The sequence below is a fragment of the Fulmarus glacialis genome, unplaced genomic scaffold (genome assembly GCF_000690835.1).
Source record: "Fulmarus glacialis isolate BGI_N327 unplaced genomic scaffold, ASM69083v1 scaffold722, whole genome shotgun sequence".
Classification (NCBI taxonomy): domain Eukaryota; kingdom Metazoa; phylum Chordata; class Aves; order Procellariiformes; family Procellariidae; genus Fulmarus; species Fulmarus glacialis.
This window is the reverse complement of record NW_009195723.1, coordinates 127468-148374: the sequence shown is the minus strand read 5'-3', so window position 1 is coordinate 148374 and position 20907 is coordinate 127468. Positions and strand designations below refer to the sequence as shown.

The 20907-nt window shown below is 38.9% G+C and overlaps 1 protein-coding gene across 1 annotated transcript in view; it reads left to right on the top strand.

The window, feature by feature from the left end:
* DYM (dymeclin) overlaps window positions 1-20907 on the top strand; it is a 136333-nt gene that overhangs the window by 19953 nt on the left and 95473 nt on the right. Inside the window, exons 5-6 of the mRNA XM_009588166.1 lie at window positions 3629-3742; window positions 5072-5166. Of these exons, the coding sequence (XP_009586461.1) occupies window positions 3629-3742; window positions 5072-5166 (209 nt within the window). The remainder of the gene's footprint in view (window positions 1-3628; window positions 3743-5071; window positions 5167-20907) is intronic.

Below are 20907 nucleotides of genomic sequence, written 5' to 3'. Positions count from 1 at the left end.
ATGACTGCATGAGGAACTGTTGGATGCCTTTCTCAAAGGTCTTTGTTGTCGTCGTGCTGTGTATTTGATAGGACAGGTTTTACTTTGCTTTGTGTTTGGAGCTGATAAAAATGCTTTTAAAGGTATAGGTGGGAGTACGGTGTGGAAGGGAAGGAGGACTTGATCCCAACTGATAATGAAAAGTAACCCTTAAAGCAAAGAGAGCCTGTGACATACGTGTTTGGGATTTAAGGGCACAAGTTGATGGATAAAACGAAACAGAATTGTATCTAGGTTACAGGGCTTTTTGAGTATGTATTTCAGAGTAGGTGACATAAAACAATTATAGTCTAACCTCTCCGTTTGCAACACTAATATAACTTGCATTACTGCTGTGTTTTGAGTGCCTGTTGGGTCCTCAAAACAGTGTAGTGCTTCAGATCTTTGATGCTTCACAGATTGTAGTATAACTCATTTGCTCAGTTTATGGGGCTTTGTGGGAGGCATGCGCTCTGTCTTAAACTTACTGCAAAAATTAAGGCTGCTGACTAGAAAAGAAATTCAGCAATAGGCATACTGTAAAATACATCAAACTGCCTTGCTACAACTCATGTTCAGAAGGATTGGTCAACAGCAGTCTGTTGGCTGATTATGTTGGTGATATTCCAAACCCTACTACAGGGAAGATGGAGAAAATTCAATATCAAAGCGGACTGATGGAAGAGAAACAAAGGTCAGGAAGATAATAAGAACTTCCTAGTTCAAGTGTTCTTTTATAATACAACTTTTAATTTTCTCTTCAAAGAAATATGTTCCATTTAAAAAGTTGTCATCTGCAATGACAACTGTGCTGTTAATATTCTTTTAGCCTACTCATATTCCATTGCATGAAAAGCATCCTGGCCTGTATCAGAACTAGTGTGGCCAGCAGGAGGAGGGAGGTGATCGTGCCCCTGTACTCGGCCCTGGTGAGGCCGCACCTCGAATCCTGTGTTCAGTTTTGGGCCCCTCACTACAAGAAGAACATTTTGGTGCTGGAGCGTGTCCAGAGAAGGGCAACGAAGCTGGTGAAGGGTCTAGAGAACAAGTCTGATGAGGAGCGGCTGAGGGAACTGGGGCTGTTTAGCCTGGAGAAGAGGAGGCTGAGGGGAGACCTCATCGCGCTCTACAACTACCTGAAAGGAGGTTGTAGCGAGGTGGGGGTTGGTCTCTTCTCCCAAGTAACAAGCGATAGGACGAGAGGAAATGGCCTCAAGTTGCGCCAAGGGAGGTTTAGATTGGGTATTAGGAAAAATGTCTTCCCCGAAAGGGTTGTCAAGCCTTGGAACAGGCTGCCCAGGGAAGTGGTGGAGTCACCATCCCTGGAGGTATTTAAAAGATGCGTAGATGTGGTGCTTAGGGACATGGTTTAGTGGTGGACTTGGCAGTGCTAGGTTAACGGTTGGACTTGACCTAAACAATTCTATGATTCTGTAATTTAGAAAGGTTTGCACAGATCCAGGCTTTGGGCTGAATAGAAGAAGCTGTGTTAGTAAAATAGCTCTTGGTCCTGTTTCCTTCTCAAATATAGGCAAAGAGAAAAAGATTGCTTAACATACTGCCTTTGATGAGCTGAACAGTGTGCATGACTATAATTACTAATCCCCTTAAATATATAAAATACAGAATTTCAAATGACATATTTAATATTATGGAAACTGCAAATACAGGGTGTCCTTTTTGGATTCCATTTCTGTGCTCTTTTAGTGATTAGCAACCAAATGACTACATCATTTAAAAACACAACATACAATTGTTTGTAAACACCTGACTATCAGGGAAACGAAGTAACCCTTTGCCATTACCACTAATGAGGCAAGGTGGTGTTTTGCACCTTTAACAAATAATAACAAGATCTAAATACCTATGTGTTGATTGTCCATTTCTCCAGGTTACCTGAATGTGTGAGTACAACCAATGTTCTTACTTTCAGATGTGGAATCATTTCTCTGTGGCAATGGGGAGTTGTAGTGGAAGAGTCCTGCACTACCCAACCAAGAGATGATGCTATGGTGTAACACTTCGTAATGAGATGCCTAAACTTTGGGCCCGGATTTTGCCACAGATTTTGCAGAATTTAGTATTATATTCCTTCAGAAGCCTATGTAGATATCATTGCGTAGATTGTTCTTTTTTTTAGGTAGTTTTATGGGGCTTCAGATTCGGAAAGTGCTATTTTTTAAATATTTCAGAATTTTGCTAAATTAATATATATATATGATTTTAAATTTGCTTTCCAGGTACCCCTTCTTTTTTACAAATAAAATTATGATTCTTTCCCTCACATTTTATATGAATGTGTATATCTTAGAGGAGTAAATAGTATAAAATCATCAGCAGCTTGAAATAGTTGCCAGCATTGCCTTTCCCTTTGTCTTCTGCAAGTCATTCAGAGGCCAGCTCTCCATATCTCCTCATAGGAAATCGGTTGCTACTTTTTCATCCTCTCTCTTAAAGAAAGAAGAGGTTTTGCTGAGCGAGCTTATTAGTCAGAGGAAGAGGGAATTCTAAAAGCAGAAATGATGTAAAGTGAAGGGCGACAATTCTTTTCACTCATCCAAAGGAGAGGTGGGAAGAAGGGATATAGTCAGAAGTGTTTTCATATAACTTTTTAAGAGAAGAGTTTAGTTCATGAAGTTGATCGATGAGGTTGGTGGGGTTTGGATTTTTTTTAAGACATCTGAACATGAAGTTTCAATGGAAATGTACTTAATATATCAAAAATATCAAAGTTACACAGAGTGACAACTTTGTGTGGAATAGTCCTTGTTAAGCACATTTTTGTTTTGACCCAGCATAACCCTGAATTTATAGAGGATCTTCTCCATGTTTTTAGGGCAGTTCCTGTTGACTCATTTTTACCAGTCCTTTTAGGCAGGGAGTTTTTGTGCATTTGTTTGCTATGTCACTGCAGGTTGGTTGGCTGACTGCTCTAATGGATTGATTCTCCTTCTGCAATAAACTCAGAAATGGTGGTAAACTTCATCCACCCTGATAGTGGAGAGCACTGAAAGATATGAAGCTCTTAATCTAGCTGATGACTTTCTCTGACCAATTAATGGGAAGAGACCTCACCACTGGCAAGAGAAAGGCTTCGGTGTGAAGTCAACAGTTAACCTGTTGATCTGCCCTGCGTCCTTCAGCATGTGCGCTCTTGCTGATCAGTCAGAGCTTGTACGTGCTGCCTCTTGCCCAGCTTGTAATGAGGGAAAATGGGAAGGAATTAGCAACATTATTGAGGTGGCTAGTGTGGAACTGGAGACTTTTTAAAAAATGTAAAGGGTGAGATCAAAAAGAATATAGGAGTGTGGTGGCACAGGGCACAGAAATTAGAGGATTGCCAAATGTAATCATCTTTCTACACTTAGTGTGTTTCCACATGACTTATGATAAAGTTGCTGAGATCTTCTAGGTGATAATACTGCAGAGGTCTGTCTTTTTTTTCTCTCTTTTTTTTTCTTTTTTTTTTCTTTTTTTTAAATTCTTGCTTTAGAATACAACAGGTTTTGGTCACATTTGAGGCTGGAAGCTAATTTACTTATCTTAAAGAATGCCAGTCTATGTTCGTATTCAGACTTAGGTGCTGAAGAACTTTGTTCTTTTTTTTCAGATATTGAAAAATATCACGTGGTATGCTGAGCGTGTCTTAACAGAGATCTCACTTGGGAGTCTCCTGATACTAGTCGTCATAAGAACCATCCAGTACAACATGACACGGACAAGGGTAAGAGTTCCATGTAGCACTTACGCACGTAGTGTGGATTTCTAACTTCAACAGCATGAATTAAATTTCAAACAGGGTGTGGGATTTTCTTCATTCTGTGCAACCAGTTGGCATCTGAATTTACAGGAGGGAAGGAATGGGAAGATCAGCGGTATTAAGCACGATTTTAAGTGGTTCTGAACTTGTAACACCATTTCTGTATTATCATTCAATTCCTTGAGTAGGTTTCTCTAAAGGCACTGAACTGCTCATCTTCAGATGAGAAGGAAAAGTTCCTTAAGTTGATCAGAAGAAATGATTCCTTATAGGTTGTTTGTCTCTATTCAGTTACTCAGAAGTGGGAATTTCAGCTCTATTTATTGTTAGTGTTTTTATGAAGTAGGACAGTGACTGAGCCCTAAAACCTTTTTGAACTCTAGCAAAGCAAAACTTTATAGCCTTGTATCAGATTGTTTTTGTGCATTTTTCAAGCATTTGATTCTATACCTTATCTCAAATATGTAAGCATGATATAATACACTTTTGAATATTTTCAACAATTAAAGGCACAGAAGTTTTTACATGAAAAAGTAGCAAAAAAATATTTAAATGTATTTTAAATTGGAAAACTTAAGGATCTCACTTTTATGATCAAAAGAATTGGAAGAAACGAGGACATTCTTGGCATGTATTTGTAGGATTTGGCATCTGTTATATTATGTAAATGCATATTTTAGACTTGAATAGGGAAAATAAATCCCTGTTGGATTGGATAAGTGGACGAGTTTGGTTCTGTGAAAACCCTTGACTTTGATAGGGCCATCATTTAAATGCTTATCTGGTCAAATGGTTTCAGGGATGCTAACCAGGGGACCAGATCTCTGAAGTATCGTATGGTTTTAGTTGTGGGATATATAGAATGCTTTGAAAGAGTTAATAGCGAGATGAGTTATGAAGCAGAAAATTTTAGGGTAAGACTACAAAAAGGAGAGAGAGGAAGGGAGAGGAGGAGAATGTCTTTCAGTATTTGTTACATCTATGATGTCATTGTAAATCAACATTGCTAAAGATATGCAGACACACACATATACATATGTGTGTATACATACACACATACACACTCTGAAATCTGTATGAAACAATCACGCTTTTATAAGCCTTATATTTTAAGAAAATGTATTTAAAACATCACCAAGTATATATACTTTGCATTTCTGCTATATGCTTTTGACCATTTGCTTTAAAGCCAGATATATTACTCAGTCTTTTGAATGATTCCTGCAATAGGTGTCAGTGTGTATCAAAAGGAAAATTTGATGTGTTTTTTTTCTTTCCTCTTCTTTCTGACAGGACAAATACCTTCATACAAATTGTCTGGCAGCCCTAGCAAATATGTCAGCGCAGTTCCGCTCACTTCATCAGTATGCCGCTCAGAGGATCATCAGGTAAATATAAAACTTCAGAAATAGACTTCTCTTGAAACTTATCTTTGCTGAAACTCAGGAGCAGAGGAACTTGAATTTTATATGCCTTCATAGATACTCATGAACTAAATAGCTAACATGATAGCTGAATAACTAAATAATCCCAGAATAAATCTTATTTGCTTTATACTTGAATCTGTTCTGAATGCACAAAAAATATTAGTTTCTCTGTCTGAGAAACTTTTGACTTTTGATTCTCGTAACAGAACAGCTCGGTAGCTGCTTTCAAACCGGAAGGCTTTCAGGGATTGGTGTGAATTATGGTTTTTTTTAGTCATGTATCACGTTATTATAAAAATGCACTGAGTGGTGATTCTCAAGTACTATGCAGACTGGATTTTCAACTTGCTTTACTTCTTCCTTCATATTTGGAAAAAGGTCTATTTGTTACATCAGACATAACGCAATGATCATTTTGTAATAGGGCCCTACAAATATGGGTAATAAAACCTACACCCGTGCTTTTCAAGTGATAAACTTTATTAGCTTGCATAGTAATAAATAGTCAATATCTGTTCTGGTTTGAAAACGGGGCCATAACTTTAAAGAGGCAGATATTGAAGTTGGTCCTTCGTATTTTGTATCTGTGCTGCAGACCACTTTGTAAAGGCAGGTAATCATGCATCAGGCATCCTTCTTACTTTGGCAGCCAGCCCCGCTCCATGCTCCAAGGGAAACTGGGAAGGTCCTTGTTAATGCGATCTGGAATAAACTGTTATAGTGCTTGTCAAGTACAGACAGTGTGCCAAAAAAAAAAAAAAGATAATTGCGTGTCTGTACACTTTGTGAAGGACTGGGTTAGCAAGAGATACATCTTGTTCTTAAACCAGTGCACTTTAGGATTTAATTCTCTCCGAGCCCCTTCTCTTTTGGAAATGGTTGGTTGTAAAAGTATGAACAAGTAACCAGAATGAATGCATTCTGCCATTACCTTTTCCCTGCTTGACATTCGCCCTGTTTTCCCGTTAGTATCACAGACATTGTCTTAAATACCTGCTCTCTTCATTTCTCAGATCATAGACATGGAGTCTGAGTTTTCCAAGCATTTGCAAACGTTGGCCTCTGAAATCATAGATCCTAGCGTGGTGTGAGATACGCTACCTCGATGCTCAAAAACGTGGTCTGGTTTTTAGTGTGATACTTTGTTTTCCACTTCAGAGCTTTTTCCCATGTTCCTGGTTTCTGATTTTGTTCCATTTTATTCTACTGCTGTTTCCGCAGACCACAGCAAGATGTGTTCCTCGGGTTATATTTGGGCCAGGAAGAGGTTATCTTGCTAGTCCTGTTACAGCCGGCTGGTACCACCACTCAGTAACCTTGTAGTTATCTAGCGTAACTGCATGTGTATTTCTGTGTGGCTTGGCTTTTGTCAAAATGCTCTGAGTTTATGGGCATCTACTGTTCAAAATTTAAACTCGTGGTTCAAAGTAAGCTCAGCTGGATTATTTTGATCTAATTGGGTTATGAAATGGCTAAGGATGTGGTCTGCTGGCTTACCAGAAGAGGTGGCAGCCGTCAGTAGAGAAGCAGCAACCTCAGTACCTTTGCATACACGTCTCACCTCGACCTTAAAACTCAGAAACGTAGAAGGAGCCTTTATGTGCTGTGAGGCTCCTCCCTGCACCACCCTTTTCCAGCCTTCTCACATGCGGTTTTTACATCTGTAATGGCATCTTTGATGCAGATTGACTCCCTGATGTTTAAGATCCATCTCAGGACCCAAGGAAGGACGTGCAACACCCAGAAATTCTCTTGCACTCCATGTATGCAACGTTGCAATAATCTGCTGTGATGTTTGGGTGCCTTATTCATCATGTCTCTAGACATGCATAGTCACAATGAGACTTTAACATTGCTGCTTGATTTTAGTTGTGAAGTAATTGTGCTGATATTCTTACTGAAGGCAGACAGACTTCTGTTGTTACTTAACACTGATGCATGCGGAAAGGAGTCAATAGGGGTGAATGACAGAAAACTTCTGTCACATTGAAATTGTCTGTCAAATTATCTATTTTTTATTGTGTGAAGGACTAACAAAGCCACACTTGAAATGTGCCAGATAGAAAGAGAGACCTTAGAGCAAACACATAGTACTGGCATATTCGAAACTCTTAGTGCTTCCAAAGATGTAAGCTCTTAGTAGCTACTGTTGGTTGGTTTCTGTATGGCTTTTAGCAGAGAGACTTCGCATGGGATCTGAGCTGGGCAGTATTATAAATAATAACCAAACAATATCCAACCAACTGTGGTGTGGCAGGATAGCAGTCTGAGAAGGATGCTGGGTATGCCAACCACTGGGTGCCAGCAGGGTTGGAGCTGTATTTTTGTAGTTGGATATAATGTAAGGATAGGTACAGAAAATGGACATACTCATCAACTGAAAAAGCAAAAAAAAAAAGGCAATATGATATATCATATATAATATGATATTCTTACATAGTCCAAAGATATTCCACGCTGTTATTTTTAAGCTTCTGTCTTGTTGTAGCCAGACGCTCCATATTACTATAGTGTAGAAATTGTAATGAAGGAGGTGAATCTAAATTTAAAACAGAAAAACAAGAGGAGAGTTAGGGAATATATTTGATTCCCACCCCACTCCCCTCAGTTTTTATGTGTAACGTTGACCGAAGATCTTATTGTGCAAGTAGAAAACTGTACATCTGGACAATAGGCAAAACCGGCCACCACGTCTGGGATTTAATTTGTCACTATGATCATGATTGCTTATAAATCAAAAGACCCTACTATAAAAATGTATTAAAATCTGTGGTGAAATGTCCTGTGGGGCTAGGACGTGGGCAGGCTGGAGGGAAGAGTCAGTTCCAGGGGCAGCCTGTCTCCCGTAAGACTTTACTGCTAGTATGGTAACGTTTTCTTCTCAGGAGCTTTACAACCTTGGGTTCCCTGGCAGGCTTAAGCACCATAAAGGAAGTATTTTAACCTCATTTCCTCTCAAAATACACAGATTTGTTACAAAGTTTCAGTTAGCAAGAAAAGCAATAGGAATAAACACATATGTTTCATAAGAGATTGATGTTTTGAGGCATACATTGTCCTTCCTTTTCCTACCTTATGAAGTCTGTTAGCCACTATTATTAAATTTAGCCAGCACTGATAGACTCGGCTTGCTCCATGATGCCAGAGCAGAATTTTTATATTTAAATTCCTATTCTGGTTCTGCCATCAGAGTGCAAGCGTCTGAGAGAATAAACCACAGTATTCATAATGAAAAAGTGTTTTCTGTGAAGAAAAAGCCTAAAAAGAAGATGGTACTTTATATTACATGAAGTATTTTAGGGTATAGGTTTTTAAATTAAGTAGCTGTGAAACACTTAGCTTAAAATCTGCTTAGCAATACAACAGTCACAATTTAAGCCTCACCAGATGCTCTAATGATTCCTTCCTTAATGTGAGAAGTAATTCCATTTCCATGCAGGCTTTTTCCTAATCCTATTCTGAGCAGAGACTGTCAATTGTGTTAAATTCTGAAGACTATTTTCTATGAAAGAATTAGCTGAGAATATTCAATATAGTGTACTTAAGAGCTCAGTAAAATACAACTTCATAATGTTGGGTAATTTGTATCAGGTTCCAGCAAGCATGAAAATTGACAGATTTGTATAAATCTATCACAAGCAGCTGCTGGAAGTAAAAATAGATGTAATAGATGTTTTATAATAAGATCCAGGGCAGTATTCATTTAATGTTGGATGTCCTCTATTGTAGACTGCCCTGACTTTGAGATCCTTCCCTTCTCTATCCGCTGTTACCACTGGTTTGTTTTTAATTACACAGAGCTATTTTATCAGCATAGTGCCAAGGGTGATATTGCACTGCACTGTGTCTCTCTCATATTTGTGGAGTGCTGACATTTGTAGTATCTTTAAATTATATTGGTAGACTATTATAAAAAAATAAAATGTGTGTTGATGTCATTATTGTCACAACTGACTGCCAGAGGTGGCTGTATAGTCTCTAAGCAACAAAGCACAGCCAGGTGGAGTGTTACATACCTGCAATGAGGGGAGGTTTTCCCTTTGCTTGGTTTCTATTCTACAAGTACAATTACCAAAAGTAAAGCCACGCACCTAACTGGCATATTAGTGCAGGTATTCCATTTGTCACTTAAAACTGCAAGTCCATTGGCATTAATTCCTTTAATCTATTTGGAAACAGCTTTCATGATATTCAGCTTTTCTGCAGCTAGCCTGCCTGCTCTAGGATGTGTGACACTTGGAAATGAAGAGGAGCGTCTTTCCCTGAACAGCTATATTCTGACATCTCATCACCATGCCATTCTAACAAAATTAGTGACAAGACGAAGACTGATTACTTAAGGCAAATGCTTTTCCTATAGCTTCATATATTGGAATGTTTGCTGTTTTCTAAGCAGGCATATACCACTAGAGGTTGCCATACACCTCACTAATTAGACATGCACGTTTAACATTAAATGACTTTATGGGCTAGAAACCCTATCCAGTTTTCTTTTTTTTCTACACTATCACCACAGCTATTCACATCCAGGGCTGTGTGAGCCACTGAGAATAGTTTATCATTGCACTTCTCCCCGTTAGGATGACTTAAGGAACTTAAAGATGGCATGTAATTCTATCAGTGTCATATTTTGTTGATTTCTTTGGCTATCGTAGAGAGCTCAGTGGGATTCAGGGAATGATATGAAGAAACGTTTCTGTCATCCTCCTGGTGCTCATAGGAGTCAAGTGGAATTAGGAAAAAAGGTGTGCTTAGAAGAGATACAGATCAGAGACTTTAGCTTGTGCATGCTATAGGCTGCAGTATGTTATGCTTGATTGTCATCGTAGCCCTGCTATACCTGTTATGAGAGCAAAGCGCGAGACGTAAAGCCGGCCGTGCTGATTCTGTTGCCGTCTGGAAGAAGCAGAGATAGTAACCCTACTTCTGACTGGTCAGCCAGCCTGGAAACTGATGGTGATGAATGCTGTAGGATATCCTGGAGCATGATGCTGGGCACTGGAGTAGTTCAATGTTAGGTTTTTTCCTTCTTTTTTAAATGGAGTTCTAAGTAGCGTGCTTAAATATCCATGCTTGTAAAGGATGACTGCACTGCTGTGGTTCCCCAAGTCTGCCTTCTCTCATCTGAGAGGAGGCTGAAACCCTTCTTTCTCTTTGCATTCTTCAACAGTGTCTTCATCATTTTGTAGAGTCAATTATGTTTCGTAAGCTACCAAGAGAAATTCCCATCTATTCTGATATGTGCCACTCTATTTGACGTTTCACCTTCCCAGCCAAATAATTTGTTTCATGGATTTCTATGTTAGTAATTTTATTTTTCTACTACTGTTTCCTCTTATAGTCTGGCTGGATTTTCTTGAGTGAAAATATTTATGACAGTTCTTTAAGAATAAGAGTGCATGATGTTGCTTTAAACTGCACCTTTTGAGCTCAGTTTAAGATTATGCTGGATTAAAAATTGTCTTTAAGTTGAAATGTGTGGGTTTCTCTAGAAACATTGTATTGCTACTGCAATAATTAAGTACTTACCAGCTGCAAGTAGCTTTGATTAGCAAATTTGATGCTGGATGAGGAAAAAAGCTTACTGTAGTTAATGCTACGGAGTGAAAAACAGGTATGGTGTGAGGAGAAAATGCATTTCTCATAACTAGTCTTTTAACTTGACTTTTTCCTAAGGAAGTCTCTGAATTTTGATAATAGATGCATGTAACTGCATATTTTATATTCCTGCATATGAAACCGTGTAGCTAGTTTATTAAAATATGGAGTAATGTGCATCCAGAGTCTAATGATTTCAATTTTATCAGCCGTTTTTTCAGTGATGGCCCGAATTGCTCTAAGTAAAATTGTCAGAGTACTTTTGTGATTAAAACAGTAACTCCAGGTTAAAAAGTGAATTGTAAAAACATTTGCCATGAAATCTTTCTTCTGTTTTAGCACACAATTATTAATCATTTAAATGTGTGCCTCGTTCTTGGGTGCTGGTATAATCCTTGAGTGCTTGGGTTTACAGAAATCAATGCTAGTTCATTTGCAGAAGAGAGTTCACTGCTTATCCAAGAATGGGGTTTGCTTACTGTATAAATATCTGTTGGGTTTGTGAATTTGAATTTTGGTTAGTTCACAATGTCCCTTAATAAAGTGGTTAAATTTTTCTTCCAGTGTTTTTCTTTATCAGTCACCTTTATAGAATTGCACAGCTTTGTAACGTTCCCCGTGTTGTTTGATGGAGTGGATGACATTTTATTTTTCCTGACTATACTTTCTCCCTACCTTTTTGTAGGCTGTACGTAATCAGATTAATTGTTATTGTCCATTTTCATATTGCATTGTCCTTAAAAGAAGAAAGTGTATTACTTCTCTCTTCTTTCCTCTAGATTATGTCAGTTGTTGCTTTTATAAAATAGGGATAAAGAGGAAATGAATCAAATTTTTCACGTCGCTGTGTTTGGCAGAATGATGATGACTCTGTAACGCATGTGTTAATTCCTTCTGCTTCCATGGTCTTTTTTTCCTGGCCTATGATTATTCATTGAAAATTTTTTTTTTTAATTTATTTATATTGGTGAAGTATTTTTAAACCTAAGCTTTCTTCAACAAGGATCTCTGTGTATAGAGCAGAAAACATTTTGAGTTTGCCAGGCAGTTGCTTATTCAAATAGTCCAATATGTGTGTTCACAAAGAAGAAAAATGTTTATGCGGCAGCAAGACATGTGTGATCTGACCTGCTTATTAGGGGCCACATTCAACTGGAAAATCTGAAATTGTTAGTGTGTGAATGTGGTGAAATTAGAATTTACCAATTGCTTAACAAAATTTTTTAACAATAATGTTAAATTTTTAACAGCCAATAATGAGATGTAATTGCTAGCTCGAAACTCATTAGGCTGCTCACATAGGAAGATAAACAAATTTCTCTCCCACATGGCTTTACACTCAGCATTCTGGTTTTCCTGCCTTTTTTTTCTTTGATGTCCGTGGTGCTTTCGGGAAGCTCTTTAACATATAGCTTCCTCTTTCGCTGGAGAATAGCAATGGGACAGTTGGTGCAGAAAACTAGTGAAATTGAGTTACCCAAATCAAAGGCACTTCTTAAGGAGAAAAACTTGAAAAAAAAGCCAGTTGCTGCATGAATGCTTCAAAGCTGTTTGGTTTCTAATTCTCATTTGTTTTTAATTCTTATTTGAAAACGTAAGTATAGGAACAGAAAAGTTGCTTCTCATACAGGAATTGTGATTTTTAAATGGTGAAATTTTAGCGTAGTAAGCATTTCAGATTTTAAATGAGGTGTGTGAATTGGGCGACAGCAATTAGGTGAATAGGGTATGCAATACGTCTATTAAATTCATCTTTCTGCCTTCTTTCTTACAGCAGGCGAATGAATGGTGTTAAATTAGAGCCATTTTCCAGATAGGAAGTTTCCTAAAATTGTTCTGAATTTAGGGGTGGAACTCTTTGACCCTATGAAACCTTATTTTGGAAAAGTTTGATTTTAGAAACGTCAGCTTTCAGTTTTCAGTAATCAATTTACATAATACTAGTAAGAAGCCAGTGGTAGATTTAGAGCATAAGAGCCAACCTATACCTTTGTTAACACATAATATGAAAACTAGTTCCTGCTCGCTGCATTACTTCTCTGTTGGTACTGTTGTAACAAGGGATTTCTGTTGCCTAGAGCTGCATGGCTCCGAGGATGCTTTGAAATGTGCGGGTTTGCATCATACCAGGCACACTGGGAGCCTGGCCTTCGGTAGCAGCTTTTTAATGCCACCATAAGAACGATCAATAGACAAGCCTTTTATATTCTGGGTTCAAATCTTAATTGGACCATTAAATTAAATCTCAGTTTACTGATCTCTTAATCATAATAGAGGAGTTTCCATAATAGCAAACCCTAGAGAAAAGAGGCTGCTTCTGTTCTCACACCAGTGTACATCAAGAGACTTCACAAGTCAAATTATACAATAATAAAAGATCGATCTCTGAAAGGGGTTCTTGGAATTAATGGCGTGTGGCCAGAGCTGTTAAATACTGAACTCTCTGAGCATCAGCTTGCCTCTTCCTTTTTTGTAACCAAAAGAAAAGAAAAAGACAGTTTCACTAAAAAATATAGAGTGAAATATATAGCGACATAGTGATATGTAAACTCTGCAGATATTGGGAGGGGCAGAGTCACAGGTCCCTGGTAGTGAAATGTAAATATCTCCGGTCTGAGCTGTTCAAGAATGATAGATAACTTTTTCTCCTCTTTTGCATCACACATGGATTGTAGTTGTGCTAGAAGGAAATTACCTTAATGAAAGTTATCGCAACTGTATGACTATTTTCTAAGTTTTCTAAACAAGAGGGGTGTTTTTAACGTCGGGCTGATGTTGGATTTCCTTGGTGGTGCTCATGGTGCAGGCCATGAGTGTGCAGGATGCCCTGCAGCCCTGGTCTCTAATTCGGTACTTTTGGGGGACCTGTCGGTACAAACAGTGGCTTTCTGTAATTCCTGTCCCTGAGTATTTTCATGCAGACATCATGTCACTGAAATAAACAGGGAAGAAGCATTTTTCTGTGTATTCGACTTTGGGTGATTTATCTGCAACTCAACCTGCTTGTTTGATTTTCTGTGTTTGCTTTAAAGCAGGAGAAAACGACCTGTTCATCCCAGCAAACTTTCATTGCCATATAGTGCTCTGCCTGATGAATTTGTTACTTTGAAATATTTTTGTTGATTTTTTTTTTCCTGTGTCCTTCACTTTGGTGGCATTTACCATGTGCTGTATGCCTTAGATTTTAGCAATAAATTCTCTTCAGAATGAAGGCCACAGAATTACTGGTTGACATTGCCTCAAAAATAAGAATTCAAAACCTCAAAGACATTTTGCTTTTAATGCTTCTTAACTTTGAAATAGTTTTGTAGCATTTTAGTTTGGAGGAGAAAACAGTTGTTATCTAACCTGGATATAAAATGATATTCTATTTACGAAAAACTGCTTTATGAGATTCTCCCCCCCTCCCCATGCAGTGCAGTATGTTACAAAAATGATAATCCCATTTTTATTAGATGTTCCAAGTAGTGTGAAAATTAATGGCTTCTCAGAAAAGGGCCTTCATGATATTCTCATGTTCAGGCTGTGTTTGAAAGAGAACACTGTGGGAATGGAAGATCAAACAGCTCTAAGCCACTGAGTCTGAACTTTGGTTTTAATCTGCGGACTGTCAGGAGTAGAAGTTGTGTGCACAGCAGGATACCTGGAGAGATTTTTGTGTCAACTGGTCAACCTTGGGTAGCTTTGGCTTGCTCTTTCACGAGCTGCTCACAGGCACAGACACGCTGGTCTATTTGCAGATGCTTTTTATGCTCTTCATTCTCCACTGTGTCACTGTTACACCTTACACATACGGAGGTTCCCGAATCTGTGAAGTGGCTTTTGTTGGGAGACAGAAGCAATTTATAAAGATCTCAACAGCGTTAAATAAAAGAAACATATGCTGGCCTTATTAGTAGCTTGTTGACCTAGATTAGCTGTGGGGAATCTTATAAGCTGATCAGCTGTTCCAAAATTGGGAGGTGTCATTGCAATTAGTAGGAAAGGCTGTGACAAAAGGGGAGACGACAATTGTTCAGATAAGGGGGAAAAGAATACTAGTGGTAAATGTCCTCTTGCTGGTATGACTTAGCAAAGTAAATGTAATTAAGTTAATTTTTAAAAGGAATGAAGCATCCTTTGTTACTATGCATTCAGTGTAGTTTGGTCAAACGTTTTAAATTGCTGCTTTAGCTGTATCAACAGAAAGAGGAGTACTCCATGTGGCCTCGCCTGTTTTTGCCTGTGTGTAACATATGGAGTTGAGGTTTTAGGCTGCTATCAGCTGTTTCCAACGTGGACATATCATTGAACTTGGTTTAAGCCTGGTTGAACCTGCTGGGGATTCTGAGTGGGCACCTGATGGGACAGTAATGCCCTTGTCCCCCATCTGGCATGAGCAGTTGAAAGCCCTGCATGCCATTAGAAGTGCTGGGAGCCCGGGACCCCCGAGCTCACGGGTTATGGAGACTTCCCAGATGGACAGACTCACAGCTTTATTTTGAGATAGATTGGATCAGTGTGAACCACAAAGGGGTCTTGGGCAAACTGTTGCTTCTGTCTGTCTCAGGGTCTTCTCACATGAAGCAGAGTGGTTGCACTGTGTTATCCTCCGCTCTGCATATCATGGCACAGGACTCCTTAAATATACCATTGTGGATTGTTGATACAGCTTAAAAAGGTTTTTAATATCTAAATACGTACCACTCTAAAAGTTCAACTTTGGACAAGCTCTTCCCTTGACCACTTTTTGTGTCTCTGTCTTGTAAGACGTAGCCATCGTGGTAATCCTGTCATTTTGTGGGGGGAAGTCATTACGACATCTCATTAGTCTTCTGCCATCCAGGAAATTGTGCGGTACTTCAGTGTCTGACAAGCTGCAAGTCATCTCTAGGCAGAATGTGTGATTAAACGAACGTGACGCAACTTAGCACAGAATCTTGGCCGTAGAACTGAAGTTTATTGAAGTCTTGTTACCTATTGCAGGGAATCTAGAGCATCACACAGATACTTGCATGCAACGGAGAGCTGCAGTTTGGAGGTAGACAGTCCCATTGTTTAATTATTATGAATGGCCCATTCATAGTTATTGTGCCATATAAGCTCTTTGGAAACAGTACAGTTTGGTAATAGTCAAAGATAAAATGGGGAGTTAAACTTTTCTTTCTTGGTGGAACCTTCCAGCTTTTAAAACTATTGGTCTTGCAAATCTGTTATGATGGAGAGGAAAAAATATTTGAGGAAACCTGTAGAGAAATAACTATTTTTGTGATAGTGTCGTTTTACAGATGAATTTGCAGAGTAGGGTGAGGTTCTGAGTTGTGTCATTTAAGTTTTCTGCACGTTTAACAGTGAAAGGAAGCAAAAATGAGAGAGCTAGCAGCATTATTCCAGTCCTGCTAGTGCAATTTTGATTTCTTTTAGCTGGCCTGGAAAAAAAGATTAATGCCACTAAAATGCTTACTGGGTTGTATCCTTCTGTATTATTTGGGATTTGGGTGTCTAATGTACAGTACACTGAAGATGTGAATCTTACAGTTTTTGCATTTTAAGACGACTGTTTTATAGCAATAAATTATCCTGGATAAGATTTTCTGAGATTTAAAAAAACAAGGGGATTCTAATAGTCTTTTAGAAACTTATTATTTGCTATTCTAGTAGAGTCCTAGAAACTGCAGTCTTGTCTTCTCAGTTTGTTTTGAATGGAACGTATTTATAGGACAGTGTTCCTTAACAGAAATAGAGGTGACTCAAGATAATGACTTGCTTGAACCTGTCTTTTATCTTTAGTTGCAGGGTATTTGGCTCATTAACCAACCGCTTCATTCAGATACAACGTGTACTCTTTCCTTTTTAGAAATTTTCTCTTTGGAAAAAACTGTGGACTATGATCTAAAGAAATGAATGAGTAATGAACTTACAAGGATTTATCTGACAAACTAAAATAGTATTATGGCTGTAAGTAAGCATTAGTATGAAACAAAAATATAGCATTGATTATACTTCTTTTTTTCCTTGTCAGGGTGCTGCTTATTTCATATTTTAACTGATGTCATTATATATGTCTAACATTTTTCCAGCTTTGCAGTTCAGTGAACTAATTTCTCTCTCCAGGTGTGTGAAGCCAGGATAGGTATGAGTGCTGCAAGGAGGGAAGTAGAGCAGTTACTGGTAACACCCAACTGAACTGTGTCAGTGCCCTCCAAATTGCTCATGAAACCCTTCCTTTCCACCACACATGGAAATTTTGAGTTCATTCAGACCCCACACTTAACTGAGGATTTTCAAACAGGCCTCCTAACTGATTTTAGGAATATGAGATAACAGTTTATGAAATTTCTGAGTCTTGAGTAGTACTCAAGCCAAGGTATTTCCCACCGCCATATACTTTCACCGTAGTTTGCATGGCTTGCAAAGAGAATGTTGCACTTTGAAACATCTGACACTTCTAAATGAAGGGTGAAACTATAGGTACAGAAGAAAGAATCAGGATTTAACAACTTGAATGTGCATCAGGTCTTTATAACTGTTGAATGACTCAACCTTTTTAATGGTAATGGCCTTCAGCAAGTTTAGGAAAGAACAGGCTTTTAGGTTAAGTAGATACACTTAGTTCTGCAATGAATAAATAAATTTGCTGTGAAGTTGTGTAGAGACATGTTTCTGTAACTCATTAATTGAGTTCTTGGGTCCACAAGTAGGTCTTTCTCCAAATACCACAATTTACATGGGCTCAGATGGGATGGATCCTGCTGCGGAACAGGGCGAGGGCTCGGACAAGCGCTGCCAACTCCTTGCGGTGCTCTAGCCGTTGTCTCCCGCCGGAGGATTTTCAGATTCACGCAGACTGAGATGCAAATGTCTGCGTTAACGCGAGTGTCGTAGGCATCTCCTGTAATCCCTGTGCAGAGCCTGTGAATTATCACAAGTGTCTAGCCAAAGGATAAAAGCACAGGAGGTTTCAAAAGCAACATTCCCCTAGTAGCATCTCTTAAGCTGCTAGGGATATGTGCATCTGGATGATTAAAGCCTTCGCTCTTTGTCTGAAACATCAGTACTGAATAGATACTTCCTCTGAGCTCTTTTGTATCTTTTTTTCTTATGGGTCATCAGTTGCTTGTGTCTGCTTCTAATATACAAATCCTTTTGTTCTTTTTGATAGAACTTCATCTGTACAGAGGTAATTTGGCCTTTCTATAGAAGAATCTCATATATTTATCATTTGATTTTCAGTCTATCAAACATCTCCAGAACTTGTTTGATTTTCATTTCCTTGACCTTCTTCACTAGAAATACTTTCGTGCATAAAGATAATATTCCTCTCATAAGCCTGTCATGTACATTTGGCCAGCACTGTGACAGAGTGCTGCTTCGGGGCATGGGAACTTACGTCTGTGACACATTATCACAAATAATCGCTTCTTAAGTATTTAAATAATTTTCATGCTTCTCTGTTCTGTGCTGTTAGTGAAAAAGGCTGAAGTCAGGGATTACTTGAGAACTGACACATACATGTCCCTGCGACCTGGTGAAACACATCTGGGCACGCTGTGAGAGTTGACTCATGCCATTGCAAGACCACTGTCTGTTGGATCACATCTGGAGAACTGCGCCCAGGTTTTGGGCCCCTGGACATAGGAGAGGTGTCGCTAAATTGGAGCAAGTTCAGTGGAGGGCTGCCACGGTTGGGGGCTGGAGGACTTGGTGTAGGAAGATGGGCTGAGGGAACTGGGCTTGTTTAGCCTGGAGAAGAGAAGGCTTCGGGACAAGGCTACAGCAGGAGTTTCAGAGAAAGGGTTAGGCAGCATTCCCACACATAGGAGGAGGTTACTGAGAAGATGGAGCCAGGCACTTTATAGAAGTGTGTGGCAGGAAGATGAGAGAGAACGGTCGTGAATTGAAGTCAGGAGGTTCCAGCCTCATGGAAGAAGACAGATTTTCATGGTCAGGGAAGCATTGGCCCAGCAGCCCGGAGAAGTTGTAGAGTCTCTTCCCGTCCCTGGAGACTTTCAAGACCCAACTGGACAAAACCCTGGTCTGGTCCGGATTCAGTGTTAACCCTGCTTTGAGCAGGAGGTTTGGCTAGAGACCTTGTAAGGTCCCTTTCAACCTTAATTATGACTCTAAGGTGAGAATAATAAAAAAAAAAGAAGAAACTGGCTGAAAAAGGAGGAATTGTTTTAAGTGTTCTAGTATGGTAAAGGCCAATGCAATCTCCTGCACCCCAAGTACTGACTTTTATTGTACCTTAAGCAGTTTAACTGTGCTACCACCGCAGTGGCAGAAACCCACCGCAAAGAACCCCAAACCACCCTTCTGTGGACATATGCATGTCAATCTCATAATAGTCTTGGTACTAAAAAACAAATACATAGTATTCTTTCTATTGCGGTTCATCAGTACCACAGTTCCTGTCACCAACGGCAGAGTACTAAACAGAAATAAAAACTTTTGCCCAAAATTAGAATTTTGGGCAAGATGTATAGGATGTATTTTACTGTTGGCAAGAAGGCAGATAGGCTTTTGACAGTTTGCCTTTCTGCTGTTTATACTGTATGAAATAATATTAATAGGTGATATTTTAGGCAGAGAATAAATTAACCATTCTTACGGAATGGATGATCTAGTAATTGTTGTCATCATTGATGTAGTATTTGAGTACAGAATGTATTTTGGGTTTGTCTTTGGGAACATAAGAGTAATGACTAATAGGACTTCCTAGAACATAAGTTATCTAACATGAACAGTAGTAAAATCTTCGTAGCGCGTCACGACATTCTCCTTGCATGTGTACAGATAGTTTGGGGTGCTGATTAATATGTGCTAGTTTAATTAGCTTCTACTTTCATCATTGTTTTGTTTTGGGTTTTTTTTGGTTTTTTTAAAAGGCTTTTGTATTGGCTTTCCCATAGAGTCATGTTGTAGCATAACTCCCATTTGAAAGTACGGTGATTAAGTCTTCAAACTCAGCGTAAGATGTTATTTGCTGTGCATTTTTCAAATTCTGCTACAGAAACAATATGACCTAAATATTTAATCAGGCTTAGCAGAATTGGCGTTTTTTATTGCTGCAGATTAATCTAGTTTCTCTGAGCCAATACGTGTGGCATGTATGTCTTCACGACCTTACTTTTTTTCAATAATGTTAAAGATTTATAGCCTTCATAAAATCTGGCATGCACTGAGAGGAAGATTATGAATTACAATTACTTAAACATTAGCACTGGGAATTTTCCTTTTGAATCCTGTATATGCTGTTTCAGACTAGGTTGTATTTATAGAGGGGTTAGTGAATACTGTTTTTAGACCACTTTTCTGTACCCTGCCCAATTTGCTTCATTTCTGTGTTGGTAAAAAGATGTTGGCCTGGTGCTGTTTATGATTTTGTCTTTGATAGATTTATTTTAAAACAGCAGTTGACTTCAGTAGAGAAAATATCAACTTTCTGGTTTAAAGAAATAAGGACGTAAGTGGCTTTGCATGTTTTGCTTAGCGCTGTTGTCTCGTTCAAGTCTGTCCTTAAAATTTTGGATGAAAAAATTAGTGTGAGCATATCATGAATTTCAGCACTTCTTATTTTTTAACTCTTATTTTTGCTAAGTGTTTAGTCTGTGGCTGTAGTCTTGTGTACACCTCTTGAGTTATGTGGAGTTCAGGTTAAAAATTCAAAGTGATGTGACACCCTAAACCAAAACAATTGCGATGACCATTTAGGACATTGAATTTTCTTCAGACAAACACGAGAAACAGCAGATTTGGAAGAATCTTTAGCAAAGTCTCATTTGTTTGTTGGTTTTGATTATCTGTGTGTTTCACACAAGGTCCTTGGAGGGCTTCCAGACGATCAGCAAGACTCAGTAAAGCTGCAGGAAGCCACGGCATGCATTCATGCCCTGGCAGCCAAGAGGGCAAACTGCACCGTGGGGTGCATCAAAGACGAAAGAGGTGATGATCCCGCTGTATTCAGTGTTGGTGCGGCCTCACCTCGAGTATGTGTAGTTCTGGGCCCCACCATTTAAGAAGGTTGTGAAGGTCATTGAATGTGTCCAGAGGAGGGCAACAAAGCTGGTGAAAGGGCTGGAAGGAATGGCCTTATGAGGAGCGGCTGAGGACTTTGGGGTTGTC